The sequence below is a fragment of the Perissodus microlepis genome, chromosome 10 (genome assembly GCF_051167445.1).
Source record: "Perissodus microlepis isolate ML-2025 ecotype Zambia chromosome 10, ASM5116744v1, whole genome shotgun sequence".
Taxonomy (NCBI): Eukaryota; Metazoa; Chordata; class Actinopteri; order Cichliformes; family Cichlidae; genus Perissodus; species Perissodus microlepis.
In genome coordinates, this window is record NC_140470.1 from 12,586,448 (window position 1) to 12,611,348 (window position 24,901).

At 42.5% G+C, this 24,901-nt stretch overlaps 1 protein-coding gene across 5 annotated transcripts in view; it reads left to right on the forward strand.

Annotated features, from left to right (window-relative positions):
* The window catches only part of sipa1 (signal-induced proliferation-associated 1), a 36,403-nt gene extending 12,572 nt beyond the window's left edge, over nt 1-23,831 (forward strand). For 3 of the 5 annotated variants that reach the window (XM_084942114.1, XM_084942117.1, XM_084942116.1), the window contains exons 2-16: nt 4,817-6,423; nt 7,051-7,175; nt 7,254-7,442; nt 8,914-9,088; nt 9,416-9,519; nt 10,455-10,612; nt 10,919-11,525; nt 11,611-11,885; nt 12,308-12,697; nt 14,315-14,441; nt 14,529-14,661; nt 15,564-15,662; nt 17,772-17,844; nt 19,029-19,107; nt 20,855-23,831. In XM_084942114.1, the coding sequence (XP_084798240.1) occupies nt 5,316-6,423; nt 7,051-7,175; nt 7,254-7,442; nt 8,914-9,088; nt 9,416-9,519; nt 10,455-10,612; nt 10,919-11,525; nt 11,611-11,885; nt 12,308-12,697; nt 14,315-14,441; nt 14,529-14,661; nt 15,564-15,662; nt 17,772-17,844; nt 19,029-19,107; nt 20,855-20,998 (3,786 nt within the window). In that variant the 5' untranslated portion in view covers nt 4,817-5,315 and the 3' untranslated portion in view covers nt 20,999-23,831. Of the gene's footprint in view, nt 1-3,955; nt 4,127-4,816; nt 6,424-7,050; nt 7,176-7,253; nt 7,443-8,913; nt 9,089-9,415; nt 9,520-10,454; nt 10,613-10,918; nt 11,526-11,610; nt 11,886-12,307; nt 12,698-14,314; nt 14,442-14,528; nt 14,662-15,563; nt 15,663-17,771; nt 17,845-19,028; nt 20,509-20,854 lie in introns of those variants that run through there. The other 2 variants (XM_084942115.1, XM_084942118.1) reach the window with 2 other exon arrangements.
* The last annotated feature ends 1,070 nt before the right edge of the window (nt 23,832-24,901 follow it).

Genomic DNA, 24,901 nt, shown 5'->3' on the forward strand with positions numbered 1-24,901 from the left:
GTCTATAAATTGCAGCTGCAGAGTTACTGTGGCTAATTATTCCTTTGACACATGTGAAGTCACCCCACTGCCTGGTGGTGGCTGAAACCCACAATGAATCTACTGCTTCTTCAGGATTTAAACTTTGATTACAGTTAGTTTCAGGCTTGGTTCACTACATCCAGAGAGTCTGTCAAATAGACAGATTCATTACCCTTCTGGTATCTGGACTAATCATGGTTCCATGCATAGTCACCCCTAGAGGCTCATTCTGAACTGCTAAACACACCCATCATGCCTAGTAAGCACTCGGGGTCAGGACAGTGTTAGCAGGTGACACAACTTTTATTATCTCATTGCAACATGGGCTCTGAAGCTCGTTAATCATTATTTTAATTGACAAAAATGAGATTTTTTTTAAAAAATTTAAGATGCACTGTATTTACATGGATTGTGCATTCATGCATGGCCAGTTGTATTGGCAAATGTATGGAAAAGGCAGGCATTTTTTTTTAGTAAAAGTGTATATCAGCAATGTTTGAAACATTGCTCTTTTGCATGAAAGAAACTCTGTACATTTCCCTCAGATGTAGAAAATACACCCGTGTAAAGATGCAAATCAACCCAATCGGTGCCATTTTTTTAAAGCTGCTTCCAGTTCAGTTCTGTCTGATTATGATGGCAAAACGTTGCAAAAGCAGAACACAGATCTCTGCTTATGATCAGTTTCAGGTACTCCAGGACAATGGGAACCTATGAGGAACTACAGTAATCATTTGGAGAAGTACCGATAAATATCCTAAAGATGAGCTTTGGGAACGCCCATTTAATATTTCTGGTTTCATGCAAAAAAAAAATATGAGAACTAATTTGTGGTAAATGAGTTGTGACATGTATTTGGTACAGAGGTGCACTGCATATGTGTAAAGTAAGTTATTGTAATCCTAATAATCATTTAACAGCAATTTAACAAGGTCACCACTGCGCGCGTGTGTTCGTATTTATGGCAGATGTTAAGCAGCTGGCGCACTGTGGAAAACAGTCACACATTGTGATGTGTTTGCAGATTGAGTGCTACCGTAATATTTTGTAATGTTGTTAGATTTTGTCAAAGCTGGAGCATCGAGACAAATTGTGGGATGCACAGATGTGTTTTGTTGCTGTGCAAACTGTCGCTTTTGTAATCCTGCGGCCATCACTCTGATACACGTCTATGTATGCGACACCTACTGTATATAATGTCTGTTACTAACTTTCATTCTTAAAAACTGAGAAATATGAATCCCATCAGTCACAAATATGTTTTGATTTTATGAAAGGAAGTCGCAGCATGACAGCGTCCACCTTGTTTTCCTCGTTGTAAATAAATAAATTAAATAAATAAATACAATTTTATTTATATAGCTTCCTAGACAGAATCAGAAAGTGCTGCACATAAGATAACAAATAATAAAAGGGTAAAACAGACAATATAAAACAGGCAGAAATTGAACCAAAAACAGTTTTTAAAAGTTAAGGTTTTTTTTTAAAAAAACAACCACCGACTTCTTAATGTATGAGGGAGAGAGTTCCACAGTCTCGGGGACACAGTGGCAAAAGCTCTGTCACCCTTAGTTCTCATCTTAGTCTGTTTTATAGCAAGTAAGCCCTGATCAGAGTGTAGCTGAAATAACAATGGTGTCACATGTGAATACTTGGAGGTTGTCTTGTTCTTATAGTTTACCATACATTATGAACATGAGCGTCACCAGTCACGGGCTTGTTTGACAAAAGTGGAGCTATTTCGGTAAACAGGGTTGTTCTAAAGCTTCGGTGGACTACATGCCACGTAGAGAGGGTGGCACCAGGCAGGTTGCTATGGAAACAAGGACTGATTCATGGTTTGAGGTCCCGAGAAGCTCAGAACATGTGAATTTTTACAAAGGGCCGACTGATAAGTGTCCAAGTTCAACCAGCACTGTGTGTTGGTGGAGAGAAGGAGTGCTTCTGGTGGACCTCAGGCATTCAGATTGTTGTTGGAACAACATGAAAGCAATCTGCGATTTTTTTTAAATCTTTTTTTTCCAAAAACAACCTGCTGCCAATAATCTACACCCCCACTCTGAGACGGTGGAGAGAATTGATTGCTCACACTTTTTCAAAGCATTGTGAAACATGCAGATGACGCTGCATGTAATGATTGCAGATAGGCATAGACACAGATCATTTGTGCACACATAGGTGTTGAACATCTGAAAGTTTCCAGGAGGGAACATGAGCAGGTTTTTAATGTCAGAAGCTGCAGCACTCCACACACACAGAGGCAAGCAAAGCGGTTAACTGGTGCTCATTGTCAGATCAGGAGTCTTGGATGAAAGACAGGAGTATGGGAGCTTACTGGGGGCCTAATTAAAACAATACTATAATACTAAAATACAGTGCAAGCAATATCCACCTTTCACAATTTCAAAACAGAAAGTAAAACAGCATTTAACAGTTCATTTACATAGATTGAATAAGCTCTGCGGTAGATGAAATTCAAATGGAGCAAAAACCCCTTATGTAATGCAGCTACACTAAAACATCAGCAGGCGCATTTGATGTCAGTGTTTTCAAGTTCAAAATTAAAACACGAGGACAGCTCGTGGCTGTTGTTTTCCAAAGGAACAATGCACTCAACAGAGAACGATATTGAGTGAACAGCACTTTTGAAAATTCAGGAATTGCATTTTAATTTTTCAGTATTAGATTAACATTGTCGCGTTAATTAAGTCCGCTCTGGGCTTCCACGGGAAACCCCGACTCAATCAGAGGTGCTAAAAATGAGAAGACTTTTGCCCCTAATTCATTACTTCACCGTGCTTTCTCTTTCCCATTCCAGGCATGCAAAATAAGCGTCTTCGCTCTAGTTCAGACAGATATGAAAGTAATATTATATTTACACATAGTTACACATATTACTCATTCACACTGAGCCACAGCGTATCTGTAACACTGTTACAGATAGTAGCCAGCCGTCAGGTCCTTGGCTTGTTTCTACAAAGTTTTGGGGATTAAATAACCTGAGGAGAAATTTACACTTAGAGTGTTTACAGATGGTGATTGCTTTTAGGCTGGATTAGAAACTTGAGGATATTCCAACTAAATATACTTAAGTTAATGCTGAAAACACAGCATGTTTGTCTGAAGTAGTCATCGAGAGGTGTGCACATAACGCAGATTCAATTTTTATCAGTAAGAAATCACAAAACAGCTTCTGAAAATCTATGGCAGCTTGTATTATTAGTTTATTATTAGTTTATAACACAGTCCAGATCAATTATAACATGTCTATAAAAGCATATTGTCACAATAATAGTATAATAGGCACTGAAGGCAATGTTGAATGTGTTCCAATGAATGATTTGTTAGAATAAACAATAATAGAGAAGTCTAATAATCATTGTTTCCCCTTTTTCAAACCTAGACACAATCTCCTTTAGACAGAACTTCCTGCTCACAGTGCTCATATCGATGATATAACATGACCTTCACGTTCATTAGCATATCTTGACACGCGAGCAAATCCACAAATAAATTTGATCCTTATTCAGCGTTTGCTTTTTTTAAAATGCATTTTTAGCGGCAACGTTTAAACTGCACGTTGATATTTTCTCTTTGGGTGAAAAAAGTCAAGCGAACGTGAGCAGCAGCAAGGAGGGGAAACCAAGATTTCTTGTGACTTCCTCACCATTTGGCATATTTTTGTGTTGTGTGTGTTTGTGTGTACTTGTATTGCGCATGTTGTGGGGACCTAAAATAGTTTACACAATCACGCTGTGGGGACTCGACCCCTTTTCGGGGAGAAAATAAAAACCTCTAGGGGGGCCGGGGTTAATGCAAGTAGCGGTTAGCGTTAGAGTTGGGAGAAGGAAATGAATGTAAGTCAGTGTGATGTGAATGTGTGTGCGCTCTGCACCGCTGCACCTGCTCTTTAGGCTGCAAGCTCGATAGAGGAGATGGGTGCTTTAAAAAAAACTAGACAGGAAGAAGCTTCATACCTTATTGAGAGCGACAAAAAGGTTTCAGCTTGAGTTGATTGACGTCAGTTTTGTCCAAAACAGGGTGCGAGCAACAAACGATGACACAAACAGGCTGATCTGTACCTAGGACAGAATCCACTTTGACGGTAAGTCGGCTTCGTTGAAACAAAAAAAAGATGAATTCATTTAGGGCTTAAAAACAGGGAAGCACTCTGCTTCATTGTTGTTTTCTCAAACCCTCTTGACTTTCAATGACTCTCAAAATAGTGAAAGTAATATCTGTCGCAAAACACGGCATTTGCAGTTATTTAAAATGCTTTTTGTTGTCTATACTGACGTATTTGTTTGAATAATGGCGTGGGAGTGAACTACAAAACTGTTTGGTGGTGTGCGAAAGCACAGTGTCGGGGTGGAGGGGAGGTAAGAGACACGGCGTACACTTATTTTGCTTGTATGCTGGCACATTGTCAGTAAGCCAGGAAGGACCCTCCCCTGTGTTAATACTGTCTATTGTGAGCGTGTGCAGGGTGGATGTGGTGAGTATTAAGTTTGCTATGGAACTATTTAGGGAAACTTTGGAACGGAAAGTGTCTAAAGGAAAGAATAATAATGAGGGAAAACAGAAAACAGAGGTACAAGGCATTACTCAACAATAAAACACACGTCAGACCTGCTTACTGCCTTATTGTTGCAATTCAGTACTTGTTTATCAAATCTTTTTCTGGTGAGCTGCTACGGACTGAATATAAAGCTGTTGATTGAGATTATATCAGTGTGGGTAAAATGTGACGATGGGGTCCAAACTTATATTTTTCTTCCTCTTCTTTTCTGTACAGGTTGCCGGTGGATAAGACCGAAAGAGAGGCCGCAGGCACTGAAAGCGTGCACACGGAAGGACGCTGTGTTGATACATAAGGAGCCTCTCTTACTCAGAGGACACAGAGTCAGGCTCCAGTGATGATCCTCACATCCTTTACAGGAAGGAGCACCCGGCAACTGGAGTACCACCTAAACACACATCTGCACACCTGGATGGACCGCTGCAGAAAGCAGGAGCACTTTTTCGCGTGTCTTCATCTTCCACACTTGGGAACGTATTGACAGAGTGCAGTGTCTCACACATCTGTGAGAGCCCGAGAGTGGAGAAGAAGGTCAGCCTTCGTAAGTGGTGTGAATGAGGACTAAGTTTGCTGCTTTCGCTCAGTGTTCCCATTTCACACCAACGCCATAGAGACCGGGACAACAATTTAACTGGGAGGGTGGGGTTAGCGGGAAGCCCTGGAGCAGAGTGGAGAAAATACCGCTGGACTGGAGTTGGTTTGTCAGGTGGACACCATGCAGTCAGACGACCTCTTCATTCGCAAGTTTCGCCGTCAGAATCAGCGGCCGCCTATCGCAGCAGTCAACTTTGACCCCAAGAGGGAAACGGGTGTAGTGGAGTGGCCGCCAAGAAGGGACGGCGATGGGGCCGAAGCAGACAGCCTCACCCCGAGCCGCGCCGGGTTGACCCTGCGGTCCATGGGCCGGGGGCACATCATGCAGAGAAGTAACAGCGATGTCACACTTGGGGACTTGGACTCCTCTGGGAAGGCGGGGGGAAAAACAGCGCGAGCGGTTGGTGAGAAGGTGGATGCTGGGGTTCAGGGAGACACAGGTGTGCTGTTACACAGGGAGTACGGCAGCCTGTCATCACTCGAGAGACAGACTCAAGCCCAGGAGCCAAGAGCAGACGACCAGGGACCCCTGAGTCCAAGTGCCCTCCGCTTCAAAGACCCTTTCCTGCTTTTAGGGCTGCAGGGACACCCTCCAGAACCCGATGGATACTTTCGAGGTGTTTGCACGGTGGATGGCCCAAAACCCGTTAAGCCACCAAAGCCTGAAGGTCTTAGCAAAAAGTCTAAACCCACGACCTCTCAGGTCCCTCAACCGGTTCCATATGACAACATCGGGGGCGGAGCCTGGGTGAGGAGCTTTGCTCACTATGACGTGCAGAGCATCCTGTTTGACCTAACCGAGGTAGCCACAAACAGAGACAGCATTGGACGGAAAAAGAATATCACCTCAGGGGCTTCAGCTGCCTCCCAGCCCCGTCCCCTCTCCCTGTCCACCCCATCCTCACCTGCGCAGGGCGGGGGTGGCAGCACAGGGAACGCAGAAGACAACGAACAGTCAATGATGCTAGATGAAGGTGATGGCAACGATAACGAGCTCCTCCTCAGCTGCCCCCACTTCCGCAACGAGACTGGAGGAGAGGAGCAGGCGGGCCTGGGTCGATCCCAGGGAAGGAAGGGACTCTGGTCTAGCCTTCGCATCCCCAACGATGCAGTTTCGGTCCTGGAAGAGCCCAGAGAGAGCAATGTGCAGCAGCAGGGCAAGAGCAACTACTTCATAGAGCATGCTGATCTGGGAGCCCATTACTATCGCAAGTATTTCTACATGAAAGGTACGTGTCACAGTGTCAAAGGATTACGATCAATTGCTTTTCAGCTGTTCCCTATTAAGTCACCAAGATTTAGGAAGATTTTTCCCGTCCTTTATAGGCCATGTGAAATTCATTCAGTCACTTTTTTATGCTTTTTATTTTAATTTAGCCTTTCCTTGTGAGTGTTTATTTATATGAGTGTTTACTGTGTGTGTTGTGAGTAATAAAGGGTCAAGAGCCTTCAGTTTCCCTTCAGTGCTGTAGGTAGGAGTAATTGCACCTGAGTCACTTTATTTTCAGCAACTGTTGAGTTCGCCATCATATTGCCTTGATATGAAGAGGTAGAGTCTTCTGCTTAGAGAGGTGGTTTAAAGTAAATATTAGTCACTTTGAGATTGTTTTTTTAATAGATGAAATAGATGAAAATTAAAATGTAAAATAGAGTTATGGTTTTGAACCTTTTTCTTTTACATTTTACATTGTGTTGCCATTTTTGGTCCTCCATATAAATCCCCCTCACCTCCCCTCTGTTATAATTTTTGCACAGGTCCTTATAAGCCTTATAGGTGCTCTGATAGTTGTTTGACCCACTGTGGGTCTTCCGGTCTCGTTCCTCTCAGTATTTATTTGTCTCTCCTGCCGTCGCAGAACATCAGAATTTTTTTGGAATTGACGAACGCCTCGGGCCGGTGGCCATCAGCTTCCGTCGAGAGGAGAAAGAAGGATCCAGCGGCGCTCAGAACAACTGTAGAATCATATTTCGCACCACAGAGGTAAAAGCAGCGCGCTTCTCCTGTCCTGTGTGTAAAATTGATTCGACCGGATGTGTTGAGTGTGAATCCCGTCCGCAGATGAAGACTCTGCGAGGTTCCATCCTGGAGGAGTCGGTGCCCTCTGCGGCTCGACACACGACCCCCAGAGGCTTGACTCCCAAGAGGCTGTTGGAGTTCATCATGCCTGAGCTGAACCAGCACTGCCTTCGCTTGGCCTCAAACTCCCCCAAGGTGCGGGACACCCTGCTCAAACTGGATGAACAGGGGGTGAGTAACGCGACACCGGTGATACTGAAGACTGCTGCATGTGTCGGGCAGAAAACTGTAAATTGTGTCAAACGGCATCAGATAGGGTTTGTGTATTTTTCTCCACTTTATGTTAAAAGCCTACAACTGCTGTCCAGGAGGTCATTTAACCCAGTTATTACATTTGCTTCTATTCCATTAGAACTGGAGCTGTAAGCTAATTGTTTTCAAGTTGATTATGTACTGCAGAAAGAGTAAAAAGCAAAAAGCTCTCACTTTATTGTTTTTCTCCTGTATTGTTTGACTTGGAGCCGTTGCTTTTTCTTCTGTATTTATCGCAAATATTATTGACTGAGTAAGATTCATTCAAATTTCAATTTGTTTTTAGTTAACACTTCATATTTTGTCGTGATTAAAAATTTTAACATTTGTTTGTCACGCATCCTGAGCCCAAAACATTTAGTGTCCCAATTTGTTTGAAAAACACTCAAAAGAAACAAATTATGAGATTTAAATAATGAAATCAAAAGGTACTAATAAATATAAAAATGTACCAAACATTTAATTAGTGAGATGCAAAATATTTTTTGCTGATTACCCAACATTGAAGTAGTTTTTTTAAAACCCATATTTCTTTATTTCTATTGACTTTTTTGACATTGCAGAACCTGCCAAATACTGAAGCTCCGTCATTATCCTGTAGGTGCTCTCTAGCCCACATCTGAAGTTATATATTCAATTTAATTCAATTTTATGTTATTTTATTTACATGTTGCCAAATCACAACAACACTTGTCCCCTCACGATACTTTATACTGTAAGGGATAAGCATCGGCGTAACTTTGTGGGGGGTCTAAAATAAATAAATAAATCTGTGTAAATTCCACGATGACTAAACATGCAACTATTTTGCTGGTAATACCTGAAATGAGTAAAGAAAATCAACAGCCTATTTATGCAAGATAATTCATAATTTTATTGGGTGGGGGGGTTATATTGGTTGGGTCTGATTATTGACCCCCCCCAACCCCCCTGGATATTACGCCCCTGGGTATAAAGCTCTACAACAATAGAGATAAAAAACACATTTAGACGAACCCCTATAACCAAATATTTTAGTGACAGTGGGAAGGAAAACTTCCAGTACATCAGGATAGCCATTAGCTGCGACCAGTTGGAGGTGATGGGAGGAAGAAAGGACAAAAGACATGCTGTGGAAGAGCGAGTTTAATAAAAACTAATGATTAAAGGCAGAGTGGCGTATAGACACAAAGTGATCTGGGTGGAAAGTGTAAAACTGCAAGAAATGACCAGTTAAAAAAGTCTTGGGAGCTGTGATGAGTTTGATTATGTTTACATTCAGTAATACCCAACTCCCTTGCCTTTTCCTGTAAAGTAAAATATCAAATAAAGGCTAGAAATGAGAGTTCTCACTCTAACTCTGTATATTTTTCGGTGCTCAATAATATTTTTGTGCCTCTCTATCTTCCAGCTGAATTTTCAGCGAAAGGTTGGGATAATGTACTGCCGGGCCGGGCAGAGCTCAGAGGAAGACATGTACAACAACGAGAGCTCCGGGCCGGCATTTGAGGAGTTTCTGGATCTGCTCGGGGAACGGGTGCGACTGAAGGGCTGGGAAAAATACCGAGCTCAGCTGGACAACAAGAGTGAGCTACAGACACTTCATTTACACCCACATCTATTGGCTACATCTCACCTTGTCGCAGTACGATTATCCGAAGGGCATCAGTGCACCACAGAAAGCCGAAGATAACTCCTATCTAGCCACATGTAATCTGAGTAATGCCTGCAAAATAGCATAGTCACTGCTGATTATCTCTGAGCTGTTTTCCCTTGAGTGAGCAGCGGAGAACAGCGAACGGGACACATTTCATCCCGGCTGTGACAGCCTGAGTTTAGTGTTTCCTTCAGAGACGTTGACTGATTCTGCTAAATCTCTACCTGTCTGTCTTTTTCTGTGCGTACCTGTGCAGCCGACTCAACTGGGACACATTCGCTCTACACGCGCTACCAGGACTACGAGATTATGTTTCATGTGTCCACCATGCTGCCCTACACAGCCAACAACACACAGCAGGTAACAGCAGCCACAACCTAACAGGCCCGTGACACATGGTTTCCTTTTCCTGCTCTTTGTGTATCACAACACAATTCCACAGAATTGCAGTCTTCCTTCAGCCTTTGTTCAGTATTTTTCAAAAGACCGAATGAGCCACGATTTTCATTACCCAGCTCTCTTCGTACCGTCGTGCTTTAGTAAAAGCTGCAGAAAAACCCTCTGCGCTGCACAACAAGCATGACATAAAAATCCTGCCCCCCAGTGTTCACTCCCACCATGAAGGTATTCACTGCTGCCTCGCAGGCCGTCTTCTGCGTGTTCATCCGGCTGTCGTGTTTTAACGTGCCGTCTAGGGTTTAAGCCTGTTTGATGTCATTTGCAAAGAAACTGGACATTGCATGTTAATATAGATTAAAGATTTTACATGGCAGTGATGAGGCACTGCATTGCCTCTTTAATCTGCAGCCTCTGCAGCAGCAGCGGTTTAGGCTCCGGTAGCTTTGTTGCAATAATCTACAGCCAAGCCTGCGTTTGTATCTTGGGTTTTTGTAATCTATTTTTATATGTTTGTCTATGAAGAAAAGCGATTTAAATCACAACAAATCTCCCAAAGTAGGATTAATGAAGTTCAGATGAAAAGACGCAGGAGTATTTACAACTTATTTAGTTTATTTATTCTAATAAATATGATTAATTGTCATTGTTTTGTTCAAGTTTAATGCGTCATGTACAGAGCATTAAAACGGAAGAAGTCATGAGTAAATGGGCCGATTGGTAAAACACGATCATTGTTATGATGAACTCGCTTATTTAATTTGTAGGCCTGTCTTGAAGCATTATCTGTCTGCTCTTCCCTTAAATGTTTTTGTTTGGTAGGTAACTGTTCTCAGGTTTAATTAGCTGCAATGGCCTCTGGTTTAATTAATGTCTGTGTTTCTGTTTGGTCTCATCAGTTGCTGCGGAAGCGCCACATCGGTAACGACATTGTGACGATCGTGTTCCAGGAGCCGGGCGCTATGCCCTTTACTCCGAAGTCCATCCGCTCCCATTTCCAGCACGTCTTCATCATCGTGCAAGTTCACGAGCCCTGCACCGAGAACACCTACTACAGGTCTGACTCCATCATTCTCAGGGGTTTAACGAGAATTTGTACATTTTTTTAGCAGCTAAAATTAAAAAAGCACTTAGGAAAAGGAAATCAGGGATTTGGGTTCTTTGTGTGAGAAGTGGCAGATTTAAGTAAGCAATAAGGATTTTTAGTCGATCTAAAAAAAATTTTTAAAAACACTGCAGGTGTTAGAGTCACATCCTGGTATTTGCGTGTGCCCTGCCGCAACAACACTCCAAAACAAAACAAGACATAGATTGAATGTTCCTGCTGCACCCTCTCCTCACTCCTCATTTCTCTTCCTCTCAGGGTGGCTGTGACACGCTCTAAAGACATCCCATTATTCGGGCCTCTGTTCCCCAAAGGTGCCCGATTCCCTCGCTCGGCCGCCTTTAGAGACTTCCTCCTGGCGAAGGCGGTCAACGCTGAAAATGCTGCAGAGAAGTCAGAGAAGTTCCGCTCCATGGCCACCCGCACGCGTCAGGAATACCTGAAGGACCTGGCGGAAAACTACGTGACCACCACGCCCATAGACTCCTCCACTAAGTTCCCCCTGCTCTCCCTGGGCGGAAAGCGCAAAGACAAGATGAAGGGCGCCAAAGGGGCCGAGCTGCACAGCAATGGGGCCCTTGTGTGGGCGGTGATGGTGAACAGCATAGATGAATGGGAAGCCGGAGAGCACAAGCTCCCCTGTTTGCTCGGCGTGTCGGCCGAGTCGGTGGTGCTCATCGAGAGGTACTCGCGCAAGGTGGTGTTCAACTGCTCCTGTCGCGATGTCATTGGCTGGAAGGCGGTGACAGAGCCCAAAGACGGGGGGCCCTGCTTAGATATCTTCTACGAGCGCGGGGAGTCGGTGTCGATCAGCATGATGGAGAACCAGGCAGAAGACATACGAGAGGTGGTGCAGAGGCTTGAGGTGGGTGACTGTGACCCAAATCGAAATTTCTGCGTGACTATTTTACGTCTTTTTCATTCCTTCACCCGAATCTGCTCTTCTGCAGCTGGTTACACGGGGCTGCGAGGCACTGGAGGTCACACCCCTGCGCGACGGAGTGGGGCAGCCCGGCTTCCTGATGAACGAGGAGGGCTTTGTGACGGAGCTGCAGCGGTTTTGCTACGCTGAGAGCGGAGGCCTGCAACTGTGGGCTCGCGTGGTGCGGCTATGCGGGCACTCGCTGGTTCACCTGAGCCTCGACGAGAGGACCAGGCTGCTCCGCACCGCCCACAAGATCCACATCACCGTCATCCCACCGGACGAGAACGGCAAGCCTCGCAGGTGGGGACGAGAAGGGAGTCGTGGGTATTGAACAGGGCTTGTGGGACAGGTCAGATCGGAACAACACAAGTGCTACTCGCCTCTCACTCTTTAGTGGGTTACAGCCTGCAGTCAGTGTCACACCAGCTGACTAGAAGCAAGTCAATCCCTTTAATGATCTTTAATCACACTGTCACATGCTGCACTGCTGCTACCACCACCTTTCCATTCAGGTCAGAGGCAGGACAGAAGCAGCTGTGGAGGGGACTGCTTAGATAAATGTAACCAATGCTCAAAATTCTTCTTTTGTTACAACAAAGCGCAAAGTCTCACAAAGACGTCAACGATATTTTTCCTCCCATCTCATCTTAGTTTCAGCTTAGTTAGCTTATTTTTTTTAATTAATTTGTGTGTGTGATGTTTTTTTCCTCCATGTTCTGCAGGAGTTTCTCTGAACTGTATCTGAAAGCCATCAAGGATGCAGAGTGCAAGCCCGGTGAGAATCAGTCAGGAGAGGCCTGGGTGCTGGACGAAAGGGAGGAAGAGGAGGAGGCAAAAAAAGAGGATGATGATGTGAAGACGGGCGGGGTCGAGGAGCCGGACACAAAGGAGGCGCAGGCGGAGACCGACGAAGGCGAAGAGCAGCTCTGCGATAAAGTGGAGAGCGAGCGCAATCCGTACTCGCTCCTCACAATGCCCAGCTTACCTTTGTTACGAGCCACATCTCTGCAGGACCAGCCGGCCAATCAGGGCCAGGAGGGCAGCGCTTCGCAGCTCCCGCGCAGCTACTCTCTGGAAAAACAGCTGTCCTACAGCGACACTTGCGACGCGGGGTGAGTGTGACTAAAACTTATAGAGGTGTTCTTTGAAGTGTTACGGCGGCGTCATGAAGAAACACAAGAAATGAAAATCAAGGAAAAAAAGAGAAGCTAGATTTTATATAGGCTATTTAAATGCATCTGCTGATGATGCAAAATCTCCGTCACTTTGTTTTTATGTCACTTTTCTGGTTCAGAAGTTGAGGCACGGACTGATTTTATCTTCAGGGAATTTAGCGCCTCCACTTTTAAATGTTTGACATTGTATACTCACTTTGATGTTCCTGTTCAAATTGCTTTTTTAACTTTATTTTCTCTCAAGTAGAAAGTGTAGTGTAGTAAACTGACACTAGGATATAATACTCAAAAAAATGAACGCAAATCGGATCTTGATGAATGAAAAGGACGTAACAGCAGTCAGCAGAAATCAATATCGTGCTTCGAAATTCAAATTGTTCAAGAGCTCCCTTCAATTTTGAGCGATATGTTTTAGTCTTCATTTATGTTTCACTTCTACTTGACTACATTTCAGAGGAAAACACTGTATTTCAGTCCCAGTGTCAGCTGGGATAAGCTCACTCCCACTGTTATTCTTTAGGGCGGATGGATACTGTGGTGCTCGTGCTTGTTCTTTTATCCATTATAGTCACTATAGTTTCTTTCTGAACAAATGAAGCGTTGTTAAAAAATATTAATGACAAACAGTTTAGGTTAAACCTGAAGAAGGATTTCTGATCTCCTCAGAATAAACAGAAGTTTGATGATATCAGTCGGAGATCTCTAACTAGGAACAATATTTTCACAATATTCTGTTCTTGCAAATAAACGATTAAGGGGGTTGATAACAGAAAGGAGCAGTTTCATCAGCGTGTATCATGGTTAAAAACTACTCAAGCAACGACAAGCCGTAAATACTGCTGATGATAGTATAGCACATTTAACATCCCCACAGTCATAGAGCTAACTTTTGATAATATAATCCCTTTTTCCTGATTTAATATGAACTGAAATTGAAGACTCTTTCCACCGCTTGCTTTTCTAATTCTCATGAAGCAGGTTGACTGGCCAAGCAGTTGATCTCCTGCTAGTGATTTTTCTTAATGAAAAGCAAAACAAAAACATCTTCAAGGACCATATTAGCAGACAAGTCAAGAATGATAGCCATGAAGCAAGCTTGCTTTCAATTCAGAGGTTACTTACATAATGATCTGCACTGTGCACTCTTTCCTCATTTTCTTGAGTATCAAAGGCTGTCCGCATCTGTCTCGGGTAAATCCCTTTAACCACACTGGTCAGCTTGAGGAAAACGCTGTGCATAAAGGAAATATTCATGAGGATAATATTAAATTCTGCTGCTCGCTAAATCGAATTTGACTTCTTTTTATCGTCACACAAAGTAGTACTGAGAAATTAGACTGGACGGCATCACATGATATATTTGACAGATAATTCTGCGAGTGCGCCACAGTAAATGTGAATCAGGCTCAAATCTGAGCCATCCTGGAGATTACTTCTCTGGTTTCTGTTTTGACCTTTAGATTGGTTTAAAAAAATAAAGCCTCAACATCCAATTTTCGTTGGGTTTTTTTTTTTTTTTTTCAACACTCTCTTTCCCTCCGCCCCGGTGTGCAGGCACGTGTATGACAACGTGGGGTTGAAGGTTGAACACCACATCTATGAGAACATCGGGGAGCTGAGGGATGCCACACCTGATCTGATCCTGGAAGTCAAACCGAAGGTTCCCCTCGACGACGAGCAGGTGAAAAAACAGCGCGCCGCAGCACCTCTCCGTCTCCTTTCCGACACCGTTGTCTCTCCTTCATCTCAAACTCTGTCTTGTCTTCAGTTCATGGGGGCCGAGTTTGGCGATGACAAAGCCTCGGCGAGTGACTCCTCTCTCTCGTCTTCGCGGCTGTCAAGTGTGGACCGAGCTGAAAGAAATTCACGAGCCCTGAGTCTTCATAACTCCATCACCAAGAGTAAGTGCTTGCTTATTTAGAGTCTCATTGTATGTGCATAACAAAATCTAAAAGGGAAAATCTCATTCAGACAGAACAGCAGACACAGCTGCAGCTTAAATGAAGCCGAAATACAACAATTACACATGTTTGCAAATCATTTCTGCCTGATTTAACCTCAAATTCCTTTTTCCAGATTTCCTCTGCCTTAAAATCCTCTCTTCATTATCCTCCCTTTAGTCCCCACTGCATCCCCTTTGTTCCTCCTCTTTCATCCACGCTGCCCCCTATTCCGCTAATCTAATATCATCCCTGCTCTGCTGCCACCCCCTGCCAAGGCTGGGATAAAAGGGGGACAGATGGGTAGTGGAAGGGGTGGAGTTTTAGGCAGCCCCAATTCAAGGAACCCCTCTTACACCATCTGCTCTGCCTCCACTGAGACTATGAGACTCATCATTTAACTGCTGTAAGAGCACACTTGCTCATCCTCTCATCATCAGAGTCTTCTGATATATTTTTTTCAGGGGGATGCAGGGTTCTCTCATTGAAATTTAGCTTCTTAATATGTCTTAAACCAGTACTTTTCACTACCTTCAATGTCATTAAAACTCTTATATTCACAAAAATTCACGAAAACTATTAAAATATTAAAGCTCCCTGTCTTGCACCATAACTCTCATGTACTATATTTTGATCACGTGCTCCTATAAATTTCATCTTAGTTGGTCTGACATGGCCAGGCCGGCACATCAGCTCATCTGTGCTCTAAAATCTGACCAGCAGTAACACAGCAGCACCCCCAGGTGGGGACACTTTGCTATTGCAGAACCAGAAGGAATCAGCTGCTTCACACATCCCAGTCCTCTTGCGCTGTTACCTATAATCTGAGGCATGTTTAGTGAACTTTTTCCTCTGTGTTACAGTTCTCTCGGAGACAACAGATTCGACTGAGGAGGAGTGGCAGTCGATTTCTGACCTGGCGACAGCCTGCCGCAACATCCTGGAGGCTTTGTCACGAGAGGGTGAGGAACTGTTTATATATACTTGATAAATGTGGATTAGACTGTAAATAATGCATCAAGCTCCTAAAATGTTCTGCACAATCACAGGAAAATAGACTCTCTTTACTGTAAGTAAATAACTGTAACATTGCCTTAATTAGCTACCCATTATGCGCTATAACTAAAAGCATCCTGGATAAATGCCACTTGGCCTGCACCTCCACCCCATCAAACACCTTTGGGACCACTTAGAAAGACTAAACTTTAAGCCCAGCCGAACTTCGACATCTGGCCTCGCTAATACTGCATAGAAACAAATCTCTGCAGCCAGAATTAAGATGCTGGAAACTCTTTTTAGAAGAGCAAGGGGTCCTGTAAGAAACAGATTGTCCGGAATAGATGTTTAAATGAGTGATCTAGTTGTTTGTCCTTTGGCCACATAGCATAAGGGTTCCCAGTTTGACTGCTCAGGTGCACTGTTGTTGCACCAACTTAACGAATAGAATAAAAAATAACTGGCAGTAAACAGTATTGCAAATGCTACCTGTCTGCCGGACATGTCAACAGTCCTCAGCCTGCGGACATCATTTGTTGGGAACAGTTAGCTAATGCGAGCATGGTGCCAAGCAAGCAATGCATCAAATGAGCAGTCACAACAATTTTCGTGTGTAGCATGTCAGAAATGTTGGTATGTTCTTTGGTGTGTTTGGGCACAAAAAGTTGCATATTGTATAAAAGTGTTGTAAAAAGGGGGGGGCATGCAGTCGTCTGAAAAACTACGAACATCCCTGATTCTGTAGCTTGTAGATCCACGATTAGCAGCAATAACTTGAAGTAATTGGTTACTGTGTGACATTATTTGTCTCACACATTATTGTGGAGGATTTTTGCCCACTCTTCTTTATTACATGTTGCTTCAGTTCATTGAGGTTTGCGGGCATTTCTTTATGCACAGCATTAATAGGTTCCCACCACAGCATTTCAGTCAGGTTGAGGTCTGGACTTATTGCAGCACCCCGAGTTTTTTCATTTTCAGCCATTTTTTTGCAGATGTGCTGCTGTGCTTAGGATCATTGTCCTGTTGCAAAATACAAGCTTTAGCTGTGGACAGATGGCCTCACATTTGACTCTAGAAATGTTCACGGTCGACATGATGAGTGCAAAGTCCTGTGGCTGCAAAACAAGCTCAAAGCATCACCCCTCCACCACCGTGCTTGACAGCTGGTATGAGGCGATTTGGCCAAATATGGCATCAGACATTAAATGCCAAACATCTAGTCCAAAGACATTGTTCCACAAGTTTTTGTGTAAGAGGTTTTCTCCTGGCAAACCTTCCAAATAAGGCGTACTTTTTTAGTGTTTTTCTAACCACACATGACCTTTAACACATGATCTCCACATGTGTGTCGTCCCCACATCATCATTATACTGTTGGTCCAGGATCAACATCCCAATTGACCAGTGAGTCTATCTGAGATTTTATTTAGCATTAGTCAAGCAGTTAGCTAACACTAACAGCTAACAACCAACATGAGTAACCTTAATTTGGCTAACAGCAAACCTAAATTGATTATATAGTTGTTATTAATATTGTTATTAATAACTGTATGAATTAATTTAGAATGCTTGAGGAAGAAGAAGAAGAAGAAGAAGAAGAAGAAGGCTTGAAATGTTTACCATTTATTCCAGAAGAGAGTTTTATATAAAAACAAAGGTGTTTGGGTTTTTTTTCCACATTACAAAGAAATGACATCACAACAACGTGATTGGTCGGTTGCAATCTTAACATTATTATGATTAGCACCTACACCAACTTTAACATTTAAGCTGCTAACTGAATGTGAAGGTGCAGCAAACTACCAAAACTTCTGCTTTTATAGAGGTGATCACACCTGCTGATGGACAATTAACCAAGTGCAACTGATTAGCAGGATCTGACTCCTACTTACACTCTTAATTCTTATAAACGCAGTGAGAGCGTACTTAGCTTGTCACAGGAGTGCATAGAGTCAAAACATCTTTATTGACTTCATCAACTTTCACATCTCTGTCTCCATGACATTTTATTTAATTTACTGTATATATCACTTATGATCATTATAATAATGTGAATAATGTTCCTTATCGCAGACCGCAAAGCCGGAGACCCCTCCCAAGCAGGCGCTGATCAAACTGACGGCAAGCCAAAAGAATCAAAGGAGAGGTGGGTTGCTATAAAGTGCGTCTAAGCCGAAGCAGTTCAACATTTTTGTAGTTAGCGCCTTTGTCTGAATTACTCCCTTTTCTCAATTCAGTTAGAACGGCACCTCTATTCTCACTCAGTTATTTAGACTACATCCAGCTGTTTGAGTCAACGTGATGGCTTCTCGCCGCCATAAAGAGAAGCCCCTTGCTGACTCGGTGATGCAGTTCTGTGTGTGACTCACTGCTGTGGCTTTTTTTTTTTCTTTAAAACTGTAGCTCCATTTTTACTTGTCTTCAGTGGCCTTGTTCGCCTCCTCCATGCTGAGACTGAACAAACAAAGTCCTGCAGATCTGCCGGAGACAAAACAAAGACAAAAACAAATGTCAACAGTAGATAAGCAAAAACAAAGGTGTGAATATTTCTTTGATAAATCAAGTTCACATCAAAAACACAACAATAAAATCTTCAAGTTATGCACACATTATAGTTAACAATTGGAGTGACGTTGACAGCAGTTAGAGCGCATTTTTCCACCTTTGTGTTATTAAACACGCAAATTTATAAATATATGGGGGAGGGTTTCCGTTCAAAATTTTCCTCAGCTTTTACGTTTCCAGTTGTCAGATCGTATTTGGTGATCGTCATGAAAACCAAATGAAGTTTCTTTAAAGATCAAACAAGCTACACTGCAATTTCTGCCCTTTTCCGTCGTTTAAACCTATCGCACTTGAAATTCACTGCTGGGAGGCCACTTTCGCTTCGCTCCGTGGGGCGTACTTATTATGTACAGCCGCAGTCAGACGAAATGCATCGTGGGATGACTTTGCTCGCTCAGAGCGGCTCTGCTCGTCGGATGTAGCAATTACTGTAAATTGATGTGTGAGTATTACAAGTTTCATTAAAAGGCAGGAGGGACAAAGCGTCGAGCTCCGAGGCTGTCAGAGTGACAGATGGCGTCTCGAGCAATCAAGCAAATTGAAAAGTTCACACACTTGGTTCGAGAGGAAAGGAAAACTTTTCCACTGCAGGCTTTTGTTGATTTGATGGCTGGGATGCTGAAACACCCTGACGCTTTGTGTTATATTCATGCATTTATTTTTTCAAGATATTCATTTATTTGTTTGGATTAGAAACGGGGAAATCATGAAGTCATCGTCATGTGATTGCTTTTGACAAAGTGTCACTGCCGCTCTCTGTTGCAGTGACTCTCCAGGCCACCTGGAGGAGAAGGTGTCGCAGCTGGAGGCCATGCTGAAGAAGCTGCAGGATGACCTGCAAAAGGTGCTTTGACTTCCATGAATGTTTTTCTCTGTGGGTAACATTTTTCAGGGATCCTCAGCTCAAGCAGAAAAATCAGCAGGTAGAAGAAACTATCACTTAAATCGCTAAGCTTCTGTCACTGCGGAGAGATGATTTCCATTTGCCAGTGCAGCCTTTTGTTTACTCATGTCGAATCACAGCTATACAGATGCATTAAATACACACGAAAAACAAACAAACAAAAAAAAAAAAACACTATAAAAAATCATTTATTTATTTATAATTTCGTGTACAGAAATTATTATCAGATTTCTTTTGAAATTCCAGTATTATACATTTTTACATGTATTTATGACAACTCCTTCAGTGCTTTGATAATGTGATGATGTGCTCTGTTTGTTGGTTTGTTTTGTTTTGTTTTTATTTTCATGTCGATACCTCTGAATGCTGTGTAGCCATTTTCACACATGAACTCCAGACGATGTTGATGAGTCACATCAGGACTTTTGTGTGCAGCTCCCCTTTTTTGTCGTATTTAACTCACGTCAGAAGTGTTCTTACTAACGGAAATGCTCGAAGCGGTGCAGAAAGGGGTGCTTCCTGAGTAGAGCGAGCGGGAGGCCCGACTTGTGACGCGCACTCGCTGTGAACTGAGCTACCTGCACGATTCTCATCACTCGTTCTTGTGCACTTTATACCGCTCGAGCACGCAACCCCGTCGGGTGATTTATAGAAAAGATTGGCGGTGCAGAGCATGTGTGAAAACGGCACGTGTCAGGAACTCAAAGGCCACTTTACGCAACGTTTCCGGAGCCCTTAACCACATCTGATGGCTACTACAGACAAGTGGGCATTGTGTTGCGATTTTTTTTATTTTTAATTATTATTATTTTTGCCAAACACTGTATATGTCCTGTACTGTATATGTACAAAGCAAACATATGGCAGTTTTTTTCTATTTGAAGTCCTTGTTTAGGACTGCAACTATACCTATTTTCAGCATTGAGAGATCTAATGGATATTTTTCTAATCATTCACCTCCGAATTTCCAATGCTGTAATAACAAGACAAACAAACAAACAAAAAACAGAACATTTGGTGCTGAAACAATTAGTTGATTGAGAGAAACTGAATGCTTCTTAGTGCCGTAGCCTCTCAGATATGAGGATTTGCTGCTTTTCTCTGTTTTACTTTAAAACCAAGCAATATTAAAAAACATTAAGTTGGACTTTTGCAAGCTTGAAGTGATTGTTTTCCATAGTTTCTGGCATGTGATCGATCGGTGAAAGTGTTCAATGAAAAATAATCATCAGACTTTTCAATCACGAAAATAACCCCTAGTTGCAGCCCTACACCCCACTGTAAGACGCCCTTAAAGCACTGATTTTAATAAATGATATGCAACAGTGAAAAGTCAGCAAATGTTTGGTTGTGTTTACCTGATAAATGTCTAAAACAGCAACAACAACAACAAAAAAATCTTTTCTTTCAAGCAAGTGATTGACTAATTGTTTCTGCGCTGTTTCGGGATGCGACTTTATTCTTGCTCACACCACATTGTGTTGTTTTTATCTCATCACTCTGTGTGTTTATTTGTACCATAGACTGTATATAAAGACCGCATACAGAGACTGTTATATACAGTCTATGACTTGTACCCACAAGTTGCTTAAAGCCACCGGTGCACCTGCCGCTCTCCTCCCATTCCTGCCACAGCCATCTGAGCAACAGCTTTTTTTTTGTTCTGTTGTGTGCCGATGTCTTACAGGAGAAGGAGGACAAGGCGGTGCTGCAGGCCGAGGTGCAGAGCCTCAGGCAGAACAACCAGCGGCTGCAGGAGGAGTCACAGAGCACGGTGGCCCGTCTCATCAAAGTCACCGAGCTGCTGTGCAACGTCAACAAGCCTTGTTAGCTTCACCGCCGCACGTGCGTGCACGCACGGAAATCAGCAGAGTGATGCAAATCGTACAGTGCGGGTTTTTTTACGCTCGACACATTTACTTTGTTCTGACATATTTTGAAAACACACACACATACCTATCCTCTTTAATCTCACAGTCTCTTGTCCTGAATCCTGGACTTGCCTGCTGGTGAGGGAGTATGCAAATCAATTTTTAGGGGAAAAAAAAGACATTTATCACCCAGTGATGACCTTTGCAGAGTGACCGACACAGGCTGCTGTGTTGATGTGCTATGCCAGAGTGCTTCTAGTAGTGTGTGTGTGTGTGTATGTATGATTCGGTGTGTGTGGATGTGTGCGCGTCTATATATTGCTTCAAATACTTGACGAGCTGGGCTTAATAGCACTTGCTTAAAAAGACTGAGAGACGCTGAATAGCATGTTTGGTGGTGTTTTAGCCAAAATGACCAAAAGTGTGTGTGTGTATATATGTGTATGTATATATATATATATATATATATGTGTATGTATGTATATATATATATATATATATATCAATCACCAGTAATATATGTGAATTGTAGTACTGCTATCCTGCCAGACATGTAGTTGCAATGTCTGAGTGTGGTTCTGGCTGATAGTGTGGAAGGCCTTGATGTAAAAAAAACAAGAAGGAGGGAGAAAAAAGGGGGGAGACATGAGAATTACAAGCCCGTAGGCAGCCTTCTACTTCAAAAGATGTAATGACTATAACTGACTCGCTTCAGAGTCCATTACGTAAGGACATCACACTCCCTGCCCTCTTCACTTCTCAGTAGTACTGTATTTAAGAAATTCTCTTTTTTAGGGAGAGACTATTAAAAAACGAAAGAAAGAAAAAGCCCATGAAATAAGGGACGTAAACTGGAAATGCTTAAAAAAATGAACTGAGCATGCTTGTCTGTCTGAAGTATGTGTGGGGAAAAAAAGAGTGTTAAAGGGACGCTGAATAAGGGTTATACCTCTCCTGAAGACACAGACTACAGCAGGAAAGAACTGCTCCAGCTTCCTTCCATGATTGCCTGTAGCTGTTATCTTCTAACCTCACTATTGTAGCAGCCATACTGTAGAAGATCTCCTCCTGCTGGCCTGAACCACTGAATGCCAAAAGGCAGCTTTTTATTTCAGCTGGCAAAATAGCTTTAGGTGTCCGAATAACAGCACCTTTGAACTGATAGTGAAATACAGAATATTGTATTTAAATATGTTTTGTGTTTGGCGGATGTCTACCGTGACTATTTTTGGGGTAATCGTTTACTACTGCTCATGAGTGGTGGCAGTAAGGACGATAGGTGAAGTCTTACCTTTCCACCCTGGTGTGTGTTTGTGTGTGTGTGTGTGTTTCTGTGTCATTCTTGCACTTTTTTCCCCTTTTTTTTTTTTTTTTGTAAAAATCAACCCTCGGTGGGGCACATACTGTACTTTATTTAGGCTGCCCAGGTAACGTCTTGTTCAACATAAGGAGGTGGTAAGATCTCATCCCCCTGACGCCACCTTACCTCACCTTTCTGTGTCCACTGCTGACGAACAAAGTGCGTTCAGAGGAGTTTTGGACTGCTTCTCCTCAGTGCCAACGAAAAGCCCAGGCAGCTCTCCCAAACCCCACACAAACTAATCTCCAAACTCTGAACTCTGAACTCCGAGGGAAAAAAAATGGGAATGCCAAACGTTCGCTGGACGCCCAGAATCCGTTGTTTCTTGTACAAACTTCCTCTTGTAATTTTATTTTAGAGTCACTGTGAATACCTGGTACCAGCATATTAAGATACAGTATATACAGATTAAATTATGAATCGAAAACTTTATCAGTATGCGAAGATACTGTATGTACAACTGAACCGCTCCATGTTAGTGCATTGGGTTGTGTATGCCTTCCTTTTTGCAGGACGATGACCAATAACCAATGCAGACGAGTATTGATCATGGCCGGCGGGCTCCCGTTTGATCTCCTCTTCATGCAGAAGCCTCGAGGGCCGCGAGAAGACCCGTTTTACTGTATCTTGTATAGTTATTTAGATTGTAGGAGAGGTTGGTGAAGCATGAGAATGTGCCAAGCAACTTCTGAGCTCCCCTCCGTATGTGTGTATCTATAAAATGTAACTTATTAATCAGTGCAAATGTGGATTTTCTTGTAGCTGTTTTAACTGGAGGAAAGTCGTGAGGATGAAAATGTGAAACAAGGCAGAAAGGAAGTGGGCTTGCTTCTAAGTTTGACTTTCTTTTGTAGACGACCAGCAACTATGATATAAGATGACAAAATGCTATCTGAAACTCTTTAATGTAACTATGGGTCTTGTTATTGTTTGAGCTTTTTCAGCTATAGCTCTTTCATATTTGATAAGGTCTTAAAAATAACACCATTAGGTACGCCTTAATGTGTAAATCAGAAAGGATGGTCCAACTGGTCATACTGGTGTTAATGTGAAGGCTTATTTCTCTGACTTTGTGCCTACCTTAAAAAAAAGTAATGTATGCTAACCCAGCTTATAGTTTTAATTTCTTTGACTTTGGTTGCACTTTTGTTTTATTTCCATTTTATTTTATTTTTATTTTTTTGTGCCAGATGAAGGATTTTCTAAGAGACGACAACATCTGGTCTCATCCCGCTGGTTGAGGAAAAGTCATTTGGGTATTTTGGTACCACGTGATCTGAAGATCGGATAATAATAATAGATGTGTGTTGTTAATCTCAAGCATCACTGAAGCTTCACACAGCTCGACAAGTACCACAGATTGTTAAGAGAAGCGACATATAAATATATATATGATTTTTAAAAGTCAATAAAAAGGAAAAAGGTGCTTAAAATGACGGCTGATGATGCGTTGAAATCAACACAGTGAATTTGATGAGCTCGGTCTGATGATTCACCTATTAGAGATGATTGTGTGATTTTTTAAAATGCACTTTAATAATTTCAAAGGGATAAATGTTGGGAGAGACAACGGTCACCGTCCGCTTAACCTGATATGACCCTGAAATACCCTGAAAGCAGATTACAAGGAGAAATCATATATGTGAATTATTCTGTGTTGGCTTGGATTTTTCAAATCTGGAATCTGAGGGATTTTGTGGATCATGGAGCAGGCAGGTCACTCTTTTAAAAACTAAACTGTGAGAAAAGACTACTCTTTTTAACTTCAATGCCGTTTGAGCTGTAGCACAAAAGTTCACATTTTTGGCTGGTGTTTCTAAACTCTAGAGCTTTTAAAGGAATAATCTTCATCCAGTTTTTGGTGAAGATCTAGACTTTAGCGACTACAGAAAGTTTGATCTTTGCCAGAACAGTCGGATGAATTTGTCCAAGAACAGAACGACTGTGACGAAGGAACAGGTGAAAGCACCTCAGAGTTTGGTAACAACACGATGAGTCACACAGAGGTGAAAGAGACCAAATCAGATTACTAAAAACACGTAAAAGTATGATGATAAGGCAGGAAGAAATACACTCGTCAGCCAGTTCATTAGGTACACCTGTTGTTAACACATATCTAACCAGACAATCACATGGCAGCAACTCAGTGTGCTTGGGTGTTTAGATGTGGTCCAGACGACCTGCTGAATATCAAACTAAGAATCAGAATGAGGAAGAAAGCTATTTAAGTGACTATGAATTTTACAATGCCAGATAAGCTGGTCTGAGTGTTTTAGAAACTGCTGATCTGTTGGGATTTTCCCACACGTTTACAGACACCAGATCCAAAAAGAGAAAATATCCAGTAAGCTGCGGTTTTCTGGGCCTTGTGGGGACGCTAGAAATCACATAAGGAAGCAGGTAGACAAGCAACATTGGTTAAAATAACCACTTGTTACATTGAACGTATGCAGAAGAGCATTTGTGAATACACAACGCATTAAACCTTGAAGCAGATGGCTAC